The 13,807-nt window shown below is 49.6% G+C and overlaps 1 protein-coding gene across 1 annotated transcript in view; it reads left to right on the top strand.

Annotated features, from left to right (window-relative positions):
• NLRC5 (NLR family CARD domain containing 5) overlaps nt 1–3,858 on the top strand; it is a 118,202-nt gene extending 114,344 nt beyond the window's left edge. Inside the window, exons 47-48 of the mRNA XM_075009053.1 lie at nt 1,489–1,572; nt 3,151–3,858. Of these exons, the coding sequence (XP_074865154.1) occupies nt 1,489–1,572; nt 3,151–3,232 (166 nt within the window). The 3' untranslated portion in view covers nt 3,233–3,858. The remainder of the gene's footprint in view (nt 1–1,488; nt 1,573–3,150) is intronic.
• The last annotated feature ends 9,949 nt before the right edge of the window (nt 3,859–13,807 follow it).

The following is a 13,807-nucleotide window of genomic DNA, read 5'->3' as shown; positions in this document are numbered from 1 at the left end:
ACCAAGCTTGAGTTCTTGCTTAGTCTATTGTATTTACCAGGAGCCGAACAAGGCCTGAAACTCTGCACAATGCAGAGAGATATCTAATAGCTCATTAATGCACTGCAAGTAAACAGGTGACTAATGAAATGAGATGACTACTCAAAGTTGCAATGAAAAAGAAAGGGAGGATTTGGCATCACAAGGAGCTTCCTTGAGGTTTTTCACTATAAAACGGACGTCGTTAAATTTACTTTTCATTAGTAAATGTTCATTTCCATTGCCCATGTCGTTCCACTGAGGCAAGGAAACGATACGTCTCAGTTCCTGTGACTGCAATGTGCTCACTTGCACTGGCTCTGACTCATTGTCTTCACAGCACAGTTAGCTTCATTTACAACTTCACTCACTCAAGTCCCGACCACTCCTAAAAATCTCTGCCTGGAGTGAAAGGTGCTTTAAACTAGCAGTGCAGTGGGATGCAATGATTAGCTAGCGGCAATTAATCCAGTCACTGTGTGCTGCTAATCCAGGCTCTTATCAGAGAGGTCGCCGTGTTAGTCTCTGTCTTCAGAAACAAGAAGTCCTGTGGCACCTCATAGACTAACAGATATATCCTGTGTTCGAACATATCTGTTGATCCAGGCTATGTCTACACTAGGCAAAGTAAGTGAACTGCAGCTACGCAGTTCTAGCTACAGCAGTTGCAGAGCTAGAATCGACCGATGAGCACTCAGCTTACCTGGCTGTCCTCACGGAAGGTCAACGGGAAGGTTCCTCCCATTGACCTCCCTTACTCTTCGCATCTTGCAAGGTCAATCCTGAGAGGTCGACGTGCGAAATTGAACCCTGGAAGATCAACCCTGAGCAGTACCAGAGAGAGAGCCGTGCTAGTCTGTAGTCTATCCAAACAAAAAGGCAGGCCAGTCGCACTTTAAAGACTAACAAAATAATTTATTAGGTGGTGAGCTTTCGGGGGACAGACCCGCTTCTTCAGACCAGGTTGATCTTCCAGGCTAGTGCAGACATAGCCCCAGTTACTTGGTGTACTGCTGAGTGGTTTGTTGTGCAGTTGCTGTCCCTTGTGTTAGACGAACTCAAGTGCAGTAACACCAGGCAGGGTAACCACACGTCAAAAGGGAATGCACTTAACTCAAGCCATCGGCATCGGTGGGGCAATCCCACAGGCACTAGCAAGACTTTGTGTTTGCAGCAAGGGAGTCATTGGTCCTGCTTCTGTCGTGGGATCCATTGAGGTTCTGCACAAATGCAGGGGCCCCACAATAGCAAATCTGAGGCCACTGTGAGCTGCAGCTGCACCCTTTGCTTTTGCAAACAAGGAAAGGAGGAGGGATAACTTCTGACCCTGACTTGCATTATGGAGCATTGCAGCTTGTGCTACGTTGCAGATGCTTAGCCCCTATTGAGGGGGGAAGGGAGTGGTAAGTTGGCCACTCTTCCTACCCCGTTCTGAAAACCATTTGCATGTTCTCTTTCCTTTCTTGGAAGTCTGGACAAAAATCTCATCACAGCCCGCGGCGCTGTAAAGCTAGCGGAGGAGCTTGCCAAGTGTGGTGGGATACAAGTCATACGGTAAGCACACATCTCAGGTGGGACTAAGATATTGAACCTTTGTCAAGGTGATGGCACAGCGCTGGCCAATCAGCACTGGGTTCTCTGCAGTGGATGGGGATGCTAAATGGGCCCTGACCTAAAAACATAGTAAGAGACAGACTGTGTCTGGGTAACGGCTCGCCCTTCTCAGAGACAGTCAGAGGCCATGTCTTTTGAGCTTGATTTGAGCAAGAAGTCTGGTCTCTCTCACCAACAGACAGCAGGCCAGTGTAAGATATTCTCTGGCTCACTTTCTCCCTGGTCCTGGGACTGACACAGCCACATGGGTCTCCTCTAGCCCAGTCTTCTGCTCACTTTGAATTTGCTCCTTGCTGTGCATTTTCTGTTCTTGTTTCCCAGGGAACTCCCACCCTTCCACCTGGGAGGCTATTCAACAGTTTAATACAGAGCTTCCCCAGGCGTTGCATTTTCCTACGCTGGTTACACTCCGATGGGCTGTCTTCTAGCCCAACCCTCTTTGTTCTTGGTGTCTACGTCCTTCCCATGCTTTGTTTCTTCCAGCTTCAGTCAGTGCTCGGCCAAGTTCTCCAACTTGAACTCCATGTAACAGCTTTTCTCCAGACTGGCGATCATTCTTGCTGTTCTTGAAAATCCCCTCCAATTTGACAGTATGCTCCTGGTAACAGGGGCCCCAGAATGGAGCAGGGCATTCCAAGTGCAGTCACAGCAGAGCTGTTGAGAGAGATTGCCCCACTCCCTGTCTTGGGAGGTGATGTCTTTGCAAAAGTTGGGCCAACCTGCATTACGTCTTCATGCTGCACACTCCCGCATAACTAGCTCTCCCCTAGAGAGGATGGCATCTCAGCTCTGCCTCCCACTTCGCACACCACAATGGATGCTCATCTTTTGAATTAGAAATCTCTCCCTGTGATGGGGCGGACTAAGCCCTAATGCCCCCTACAGTAGACCAGAGACCTTGCTACACCCCATCCCAGCGAGAGAAGCAGACAAGAGGTCCTCCAGGCAGGATAGAGTATATGTCTGTGCTGCAGCCAATCAGGGCCCAGCAGGCCAATAAAAAGAAGCTGCTGGGCAGGGCCTGGTAGTTCCTCATAGGAGCTTGACTCTGGCAGGTCTATAGGCTGTTTGGGGGACAAGCAGCACTTCTGACAGCTACGAGTGCAAGCTGAACGTATACCTGGGCAAGGCCACAAGCCCAATACAAACCAACAGCAGCATGGTCAGAGCTAGTCAGATCCTAGCCCCAACACCCTTGCCAGGCAAGAGCCTACGTGGCACTCCTTGGCCGCAGAGGGGAGCTCACAAGTGAGTGGATCCCATTACACTCCCCTAAGATAGACAGCTGATCCCACCCCAGCTGGGAGATACCAAGCCACTGAGCTCCCCAACACCAGCTGCTGCTCCGTCTCTGAAGCACTGGCACATAGAGCCTTCTCTCACCACTGATCCAGGCTTCCCTCTCCAATCAGCCCTGTGACTTAGGGGTGGACAGTTATGGACTGGACTCCAGCAGGAAGGAGGAAGGTAGCTTGGGGCTACTTCTGACCTCTAATAACACATGCGATGTCTTTTTAGGCTTTGGAGCAATCCTGTGCCCAAGGACGTTGAAGAAAGTCTGACAAAGCAAGATGCGAGACTGAATTTCTCGTTCTTCTAATAAAGGAAGCACTTTAAATGTGGAAGAGCTGATTGGGTAGCGTAGGTAGGCCAGGCACCCACTAGCTTGTCCTGGAGAATTGCACTGAAAGGGAGCCTAGGGAAACTGAGACATCAGACTCCCAAAAATAAATTGGATCCCCATGTAGCATTCTCGCCCAGGTCTTAGAACACAGAGGTTTTCTTTAAGTCTGACAACTGTAACAGAAACATCAGACTAAGCTTCCTCCTGAGTTTGGTTGGTCTAAGGTTACTCCCTGCAACACCTCTCCGTTCCTGGACTTTTGTTCCCATCTACCTCAAAGAGATTGAATCTTTTGCAGGCCTGGGTCAAAGCTCGTAAGATCCACTCGTCCTACAATCTGGCTTGAGTCAGAAGAATCGCTCTCTGTCTTTACACAGGCCCATAATGCCTGGTCCTAGGGTGAGTCAGAACTCCACGTCGCCGTGTGGTGAGCTAGACTCTGACACCTGGGACTCTTCTGAAATATGACCTCAGGCTTCTACAGCGTGAGCATCAGCCTGCCATCCAGCAGGCAAAGCTCCGTCATCACAGTTTGACCAAGGTTCAATGAAAAAATACCTGGAGGCTGCAAAAGGACTTAGGACAAAATTGTGACTACTACGTGTGTGGGATTTCAGGGTGGGATCCGGGGCAGGGGAAGTTATTCCTGGTGGTGTTAGTTGTTTCGCTGGCCGTGGAAGGCTGCATGGGGCCCTGTGTTTGACATTGCACTAACCCGTTTGAGCGAAAGGGCCGTGCGGGCCCCATTGCTGCATGGGCCCAATCCTGGGAAGAGGTCTGCATGAGCCCAGGCTCAAAGGACCTGCCTACGCACATCCGGTTGCAGGAGGGAGGCCAGGCTATGCACCTTATTTGCACCCCGTGTGTGATTTGTATATTGTGTAGCGTAAATACTTAACCTCTGAGGGGGGATTATTTATCGACTTGTTTACATGGAGGGGCTTTGGGCTGGGAGCTGCGCTCTGTTCGGGTCGACGAGGCAGCGTTAATGACAAGGCGCGCAGGGAAGTGAATGCGTGGGCAGAGCACACATAAGGCTGGTTCCCACCATTCCGTGGAGAAGGAACTGTGGCTCTTTCTATGTATAGATCAAGTATTAAACTTCCCAAGGTGCTGGTTTGGTTTTGATTCATGACTCCTTTGGGGCGAGGTCAGGCAGGTGGCAGAGCCAGATGCTTGGAAAGGAGACAACTGGACGTGGTGATGAGCCCAAAGTCCGCAGGGAGCTGCCGTATGAGGCTCCGCTTCAGGAACATGCTTGAGCACGTGTGGCTGGATCTGGGCTTTACTTCTTTTTCGTGTTCCCAGATGCCATTTGCTTAGGGTGCACCTACACTTACCAGGAGGTCGACCCGGTCAGGGTCAATCTTCCGGGGTTTGATTTTCTGTGCCTAGTGGGGATGCGAGAAATCGAGCCATCGGGGTTGACAGTTGACCCCTGTCCTCCTCCTCCTTGCCAGGAGTTAAGGGAAGTCGCTGAGAGAGTTTCTTCCGTCAGCCTCCCTCAGTGAGGATGGCCAGATACGCCAATTCTGGCTACTCAGTTGCCGTAACTGGAATCACATAGCTATAATCAAAGGTCTAGTGTAGAACTGGCCTTAGTTTACAAATGCAAATAGGATTTTTCCATCTTCCAGCCCCACAAATGGCAGCTGCCCCACTCTTGCTCTGGCCACTGAACTCAAGCAGTGCCTGTGTGCTGAGAGTTTGAGTTCTCCCCTTAGCATGTGTCTGAGAACACGTCTGGGACACAAGAATTGTTCTCTGGCTGCCAAGGGTTCTCCGATGTCATTGAGCCGCGACCCCCTTCTGACAGCAAAAGTTACTTCATGACCCCAAGAGGGGAGACCAAAGCCTGAGCCCTTGGCTTTGGCCCTGGGCAGTTAGACTCAGGCTTTGGCCCCCAGATCGACTTGGCAACACCATTCAAACAGGGTCCTGACCTATTTGGGGCCGCGACCCATGGCTGGAGAACCACAGGCCTACACAGTCTCCTTCCAGGAGTTTGGTGATTAGCTGCTTCTAAAGGCCTGTTCTAGCCTGAAAATCTATGAAATTCAGCCTGGGAACTGAAATGCCAAGTCGGTTCCTTTCTGCATTTTAAACCAGCACTGGTCACTGTAACCTGCTCTCCCGGTCCTATTTTCTCATTAGTTGTCCCAAAGAACTCACTGGGTTCTAGGTCCAGTTGCCCCTCCCATTAGGCTGTGGGCGGGGACTTAGCATCCAGCTGCTCAGTGTGGACTGAATTTTGACCATGTGTTCTTATGTTCATAGTTTTGTCACCTTCAGAAACAGCTAGTGCAGGAGTTCTCTGGCTTTGTCACATACTCATCCAGTTTATTCCATAGGTAATACTCGTAGCACTCGTAAAAATACATTTCTTGGCCTGATTTAGCATTTTATCCATCACCATGTAACTTCTGCAGTTGGACACGCTCAGTTTCTGTTGCAGTTTATTCTCATTTTTCATTGGTTGGAAACATTCACCGCTGTACATTTTTTAACTCATTCTAAGGGGAGCCGGTGTTTGACTATTGAATAAACAAGAGCACTTGGGATTCTGGGAACAATCTGACTTTGTTTTATGTTCTGTGCCTAATTGGTTTCACATTCTGGTGCTTAGGCCTTAATCCACAGCAGCTGCATGGGGCTCACACTGTTGCGATGGCAAATGTTATTCATCGTTTTTTTTTTTTTTATTATGAGGGTGCCTAGGTTGGGGGCCTGCAGCCTGGAACTCCAGAGCTGCATGAGAATGTTTAAGGATTTCTTTGTGGCTCCCGATGCTATAATTGCAAAGTTAAAAAAAAGAAACAACCTTCCTGATTATTTTCAATAAATGGTGAATGTTTAAAAGCCCAAAAATTAATAACTCGTAGCTAAATAGCAAACGATGTGTGATCTGGAAACTTCTGATAACTCCCTCTAGTGCCCTGCAGAGAGAGAAAGTTCGGGCATGAAAGTCAAGAAGACAGTGATACAAACACGCACATAGAGTGTGAGGAAATAGAATCTGCAAAAGTTTCTGAACGTCCTGCAGTAAACACGCACCACATCACAAATCGCCGTGTGTGTGCTGCTCTTAAAACAGAGGTAACAAAAGGTGTGGCTTGACGTTATTTATTAAGGATCATCTCACGTTCACGTGCATTGCAGCTCCTGAATTATTGACTACTTTACTGAACTGGAAAAACGAACGGCTCTTCTTGCTAGTTTGATTGCCGACCTCTGGCCTAGAGATAAACCAAGAATGGGGTCCAGTGTGCTAGCCTAGTGCCATACAAACATGGTGTATGGGGAGCAGCCCATGAGAACACACGTTAAACGGTCCCTGCCCCAGAGAATTTACTTGCTAAATAAGCAAGTGCTGTACTGCCCAATGAGTCATGAGTTAGTTCCACAAACAGCAAGAGATTGGCTCAAAAATCAGAATCTTTACAATAATTTTGAGTTTTTAATTCACCTTCTGATGCTTAGCTTTTAGGGTGCACTTGGATAATCTTTTCAATCTTCCCCCCCCACCAGGAATGAAATCTAGAAACGTACTTTTTTAAAGCAAAAGCAGAGATTTTGACATAGTCACATGATGCCAGGCATTTGGTCTCTAAGGCTACACAGCAGTGATATTCCTGAATAAGCTATTCTGGAAGAGCCTTCAGCTATTCTGAAATAGAGAGTCTACACAGAGAGCCTAGAGTTGTTGGAAGCCCTATAGTATATTTTGAAATAGGCTATACTCCCTTTGGCTGTGTCTACACTTGCATTCCTTTTTCAAAAGGGGCATGCAAATGAGGGAAATTGAAAATGCAAATCAGGTGCTGATTTACATACCTGGCACCTCATTTGCATATGCTTTCAAAAGAGCTTTCGCAAGAAGAAAAGCTGTGTAGACGCAGCTCTTTCAAAAGTAAATGCTACCCTCGAAAGAACACTGCTTCCCTTTTTTTTAATGGGAAAAGGGGTTCTTTGGAAGATGGGGTTTCCTTTCAAAAGAGCCGTGTTTACCCTGCTTATCTTCTTTTGAAAGAATATGCAAATGAGGCCACCAAATATGTAAATCTACACCTTATTTGCATGCCTCTTTCAAAAGAGGACTGCGAGTGTAGCCACAGCCTTTCTGTACAACCCTTATTATGAAATAACTATTTTGAAATAGGTGCTATTCTTTGTACAATGAGGTCTCCCAATTTCGGAATCAGCCATCTGCTTTTTTTTTTTAAAATAATTTCAAAATAGCAGTTGTGTTGCGTAGACGCTCACCGCGTTATTTCAAAATGGCTGCGATTGCAAAATAATTTTTCTGTGGAGCCATATGCTGAGAAACACAACCAACTATTGAGCAGCTCAGGCTTAGCGTTAGCAACAATGCCAAGGTTTTAAAGATTTAAAACAAAGAGTTTTTGGCGAAAAGCCTGTTTGTGTTAGGTGTTAACCTGCTTAAAACTACCCATAATAATTAACTAACCTGAAGCATGGCTCTGTGTAAGCTCAAAAGCGTGTTTCTCACCTACAGCGTCGGGTGAAGCCACCTTGCCTCACTCATATTCTGGGAGCAAAATGGCTACAAAACCAGTTCAAGCTACTTCCAGCATCCTGGGCAGAATGCAAAGCTGCCCTCCAAACACCTGACCATCACTGCCAAAAGCTCCTGCTGTCAGTAAAAGAAAAATATATATCAGCACAAAAGCAAATACAGTAGTAGGAGTAGGAAACCTCTTCCACACCTACATCTTGCAGCGATCTTTCCTGTCCTGGGCGATCTTTTCCAGTTCTGCCCAGGTGTACCCTGGCTTTTTAGTGCATGGTCTCCCGAACTGGGAGGGGGGCGGGGGAATGAAGAAATTCCAGCGGGGGGGCATGAGGTGACCCAGCACCACCCCTCCATCATTCTCCCAACCCAAAGAAAGAGCTGGCCTTTGCTTCCGGCTCTCGGCCCCTGCAGGCAGCCGGCGAAGGCCCACGTGGAGTTGGCTGCCTTCTGCAAAGGTGAGTGAGTGTGGGTTGTGGGGGGAGGATGGGGTTAGATTGGGGGCTGGGAATGGGGTAAGAGCTGGGTGTGGGGGGGCTGGTGGTGCCTGGCTTTGTGGGAAGGGAGGGGCTCAGGCGGGCGGCTCGCAGCGCTTGCCGGGCTCAGGTGGCCGGCCGGCTTGCAGGACTCGCAGGGCTTGATTGGCGGGCCCTGGCATTGCCGGGCTCAGGCAGCTCAGGCCGGTGACTGGCCCCTGCAGCGCAGGGCTCGCACAGCTCAGGCTGGTGGGTGGGTGGCTGGCCCTGGCAGCGTGGGGTTCGGGTGGCAGGTGGGCAGCTGGCCCTAGGAGATGGCCCTGGCAGCTGAAGGTTGGGTGGGCAGGCAGCCGTCACTGGCCGTGCAGGGCTGAGGCCGGCAGCTCGAGCAGCGCAGGTCTCAGGCAGGCAGGCAGCTGGTACAGGCTGCTCTGTCGGCTGTCATGGGGCTCAGGCACCCAGCCAGCTGGGGCTGCACCAGGCACCCACAAGGGGCCAGGAAAAACTATTTGTGTGTAGGGAATGTGGCAGAAGGAATGCAGTGCTGCTGAAGGCTGGGAGGAATGAGTCTCCCAGAGGTCATCTGCATGAGAATGCAAAAGGTGTGCATGTGTGATACCTTTTCAGGCAAAGCCTCATGGGTAGCAAGTCAGCCATGAGATTTGGTCTATTGTAAACATGTAGTTGTAAAATCACAATTTAAGCTGACACTTAATGCGGGAGTTGTGAGATCTCACCAATGCTCTGGGTTGTTGTGGGGGACAGGGCAGTCGCCTTAGCTGTGTAAGACATTGAGTACACAGGGCTCCCTGGTTTAAAGCATTGTGAAAGAGAAGGGGAGGGTTACTGGTTGAGCCAGCTTGCTGAGTGCCTTGGCCCTGTCTATGCCTTGGCCATATAGTTATAAGCCTGGCTTGACTAACTCTCCCCACCTGTTGAAAGCTAGAGCTGGATACTAGGGTGTTTGTGAAATCCCCCACTAGAGATACCAAGAGCTGAAATCACAGAGTGGCAGCTGAGGTCACACAGAGCTGAAATCACTGGATTTTGCCTTAGGGCAGTCCCAAGCAGTGGGGTTAGGACCGGGGGACAACAGCAGGACCAGCGGGTGGCTGGTAGAAGCGGTGGCGACCACTGGGCGGCCGGTAGGAGCGACGACGGTGACTGGTGGGCGGCTGGTAGGAGCGGCAGCGGCGGAGTGGCGGTAGACGACGGCGACCGGCGGGCAGCCGGTAGGAGCAGCGGCGGACGACGGCGACTGGCAGACGGCTGGTGACAGCAAGGGGAGGCTACAGACAAGTGGACAGCTAGTATTGCCCTGGTGATGTATCTGTGGGCTTTGCGTTTGGGACTGCACCGCAGAGGGTACACCCTGTAACTGTGTGTGTGTGGAAAAGGGCCAAGAGCCCCAGCAAGAGACTGGGTTCTACTGCATATGGGGATGGTATCTGGGTAAAAGGGGTTTTGTCTCTTCTGTGCTGAGATATACTGCATCTGTCGCTGTAACCTTGGGGTAGGTTACAGTCATTAAACAAGCCATTTCTATCTCAGACTCTGTGCTTGCGAGGGTGGGGGGAGAACCGCCTTACAGGCACCCAGCACGGGGGTGAAATTGTCCCAGGCCACTGGGTGGGGGCTCGAGCCGGTTGGTTGTATGCTTGATAGGAAAACCCCACAAGAGTTGAACCCGGCCCTTCTGGCCGGCATCTGGCGTTAACAGAAGGGTTACATGTGCTTATTTTTAATTTTAAATAACAGTTTTATATCAAGTGTGTGTGTTTGTTTTAAATTACGAATTGAATTTCTTGTTAGAAGGGGGTTGGATGATGGTAAAGAAGAGGTGGCGGCGGGCGGGAGGGTTCCTCAAAAATCAGAAGAAGGAAGTGGTGTCAAAAAGTTTGGGAGCCACCGTTTAGTGTCTGCCTTTGTCTCTCTGTCCCAGGAGTTTCTGGGATGCCTCTTTTCTGCTTTCTTGTGGGTTTCAACTTAAGGTTTGCCTTGTGGTGGTGGTGGTTGGTTTTCTAAGGGCACGTCCTACCCATCACCCTCTTCTCTTTCTGTTGTCTTCTTTGGCGGGAAGTTAGTGAGTCAGTGGCCACAGGTCTTGGTGGTTGATGACTTACGGCCAACGGATGAAATCAAACCCCTTTTCTTCCTAACCACAAGATGTCAGTGTAACCTAAGAGATGGGGAAAAAAAGACCAGTTCCTAGTCTAGGAACCTAGCATGTAAAAAGGGGCTAGACCCACACCTCCCAGCCTCCTCTGTCTCAAGTCAAGGTGTGGGTACGGTTTATTTTTTATATTAATTTCCACTTATGTGGTGCTGCTCGACATGGAAACGGGAATTTACACCCAGCAACGATCTCTGACAGCGGAAGTTGTGTTTAACAAGAGTCAATGGCCGGAAGCTGCAGTTAAGCAAATTCAGCCTTGAAATAATCCACAGTTGCTGAGCACCGGGGGTGATTAAACATTAGAACAGCTCCCAAGGGAGGTGATGGCCTCCCCATTGCTTGGCATCTTTAAAATGCAACTGGGAATCGTGCTAAAAGAGCTGCTTTAATCCAGCTTCTGATACAGGGTAGGAGGGGGGGAGGGAGGGAGGGGTTGGATGATTGTGGTTGTCCCTTCAGCCTTGGAATCCGTGAATCCACAAGTCCCCCATTCGTCCCCTTTGTGAGCCCAGGAGAAGGGCAGGGTTGCCTCAAAAGGCTTAGAATATTACCAGCTCTGCATTAGAACAATGGCAGTAATCCAATCACATGCTTCAGGGCTCCAGTCATGCAGGCTGTAGGGGTCAGGAAGGCTTCTCCTGCTCAATGGTCAGCCACATTTGTCTTTTTCAGGGGGTGAGGGGCCAGTATTTGTTTGCAGAGCTTATCCACACCTGGAGTCGGGCCTGCAGGCAGGGTGGACTAGCAGTACAGAGAATATTCTCTTGGGGGCTTGTCCGCAATGGGCCCTTATGGAACGGGAGTGAATTGCATGTAATTGCCCTGTGTAACCACTCCAGCCCTCCCATCCATAGGACAGTTTGGGCAGCGGCCCCAGTTCGTCCTGTGGATTGGACAGCTCTGCAAAGAGCAAAAGTCAGTATTGTCTTACAGCTCTTTGTCTCGGGCTACGTCTACCCCACCCTAGAAGATCAGCCCGCTCAGGGTCAATCTTCCAGAGTTCAGTTTCACATCTCTGACAGGGATGTGCGAAATCAACCTCTCAGGGGACATGCTCGACTCCGTACTGCCAGTGAGACACGAGGAATAAGGGAGGTCAATTGGAGAAACTCTCCTGTCAGCCTTCTTCAGTAGGGACGTCCAAGTAAGCCGAGCGCAGATACATCGATTCTAGGTACGCTGTGTTAGTCTGCAGCTTCACAAACAACAAGCAGTCCTGTGACACCTTAAAGACTAACAATTTTATTTATTAGGTAATGAGGGTGGTGAAGCACTGGCATGCGTTGCCTAGAGAGGTGGTGGAATCTCCATCCCTTGAGGTTTTTTAAGTCCTGCTTGACAAAGCCCTGGCTGGGATGGTTTAGTTGGGGATGATCCTCCTTTAGGCAGGGGGCTGGACTAGATGACCTCCTGGTGTCTCTTCCGGCCCTAGGATTCTATGATCTTTTGGGGGTAAAACCAGGCTCTTTGGTTCTGTTCTTGATCTCAGGCTAGTTCCCCGTGGCTGAGCTTCCAAAGCTAAATGACCAGCAAGGTGGCTGCTAATTAGCATCTCGGTTCGCCGTCACAGCAGGGAGACCAAGGACTGACTTGAGCCTGGGAGCACAAATGAGCCTCTTCCTAAGATCTGGTAGGATCTGCTCAGTAATGAGGCACATTAGGGAGACTGGGTGGGCAGAATGAGACTTCTGCAAATGTCAACTGCCCTTGTTCTGCAAGAAAATTCCACTCCACTATGAGCTTGTGAATCCCACTCTAAATTCCCTTTGACTTAAGGGGAAAAAGGGATAAATTGAGGTTTTAATGCTAAGCCGAAAGATCCAGGTGTTTATCGGATCTGAACTTGTCAGAGCCAAGAATGGGCGCTAATTTGCTGATCTACAGTGCTTCATCTCTTAGACCTGGTCTGCGATGTTAGGTCAAAGTTAGTCACATTAGGTTGATTTTTATAATGAGTGTATCTATGCCACTGAGTTCTTTCTGACTACCTGATGGGCTTTTAAAATCAATTGCTGTCCTCCACCTTGATGCAAGCAGTAGAGCTAAATTTGACCTTCTGAGCTCAAATTTGTAGTAGTGCAGGCACAACACTGTTCGAGCGGATGTTTTTGGCCTCCAGGAGGTGTCCCACAGTGCCCCAGTGTGACCCCTCTGGCCAGCACCTTCAGCTCTGCTGCACACCCAGGTACACAGGAAAAGCCCTTGGATCTTCTGAATGTCATTTCCTGTTTGGTCAGCACGGCAAACCCAGCAGCCCACCTGCCTGTGAAATTTCATAAACGAGCTCCAGCATGGTGCATGCAGAAGACGCTTGGGTCTGATTGCTGTGAGGCAGGAAGCCTCTGTGCAGGCAGAACTTGGAACCAGCAGATCCTTTTTACACCTGCAAATTCTCACAGGGCACGCAGGAGAGCGGCTACACCTGGGACATCTGGCAGCGCCGTGTGAAAACAAAGGAGATCGGGCAAGCGCGCCAGAAGACAAAGGAGGAAAATAGTCACTCTGGATCATAGCCAAAGTCTTGCTGCTTCTGTGAGCAGCTGCTTGGGATTTTGGCAGGGCTTGCTGTGTACGTTGTTGGGTTTTATTTTTGGGTTGTTTGCTTTTTTGTTTGTTTTTTTTGCAGAAAATTTTCCACTTTAAAAAAATTGCTGCGGGGTGTTCCCTGGTCTCAAGCTTAAGAAACACCGTCAGAATGCCTTAGAGATCAAATCTAGACCTTGGTTACTCAGGGTAAATCCGGAGTAAATACACCCGAATCAAGGACTGAATGCGTGTGACATGGCCAAGGAAACTCAATAGGAAGGTGAACTTTGCTCCCAAAGACAGCTGTCACAGAGAGGATTGGATCCATCGGGGCAAAGCTCCTGAGTTCTCCCCTTACAATTTACTGTCAGAGGAGATTGGTTCTGGAACAGCCGTCTAAGAGACATGGCGGGCAAACCACCTTCCTGGTTTTTAAACTGGAGCCTCATCAGTTTATGAATAGGAAGATCTCTCTGTGTTGCCCACATTAGCAGTGGATTTTCCATCTATTCCTTTGTCCCCTGCCAGCTCCCAAACATCCTCTTTGCTGTTGTTCTACACCTGCAGGAGGTCCTGTTCCCCTAGAGAGGAGCTCTAGCACCCCTGGTTGCACAGGTTCATGGGGCCGGATCTAATACCTAACGGTACCAAGAGAGTTGGCTGATGTGATCGCAGAGCCGCAGGCCATTATCTCTGAAAACTCTTGGTGACTGGGGGAGGTCCCAGATGATCGGAAAAAAGGCAAATGTGATGCTCATCTTCAGAAAGGGGCAGAAGGAGACTCTGGGGGGCTATAGGCAGATCAGTCTAACTTCAGTCCCTGGCAGGTCCTCAAGGAACCC

Source organism: Carettochelys insculpta, chromosome 14 (assembly GCF_033958435.1).
Source record: "Carettochelys insculpta isolate YL-2023 chromosome 14, ASM3395843v1, whole genome shotgun sequence".
Lineage (NCBI taxonomy): Eukaryota > Metazoa > Chordata > Testudines > Carettochelyidae > Carettochelys > Carettochelys insculpta.
The sequence above is the reverse complement of the archived record's forward strand: the minus strand, read 5'-3'. Positions and strand labels throughout refer to the sequence as shown.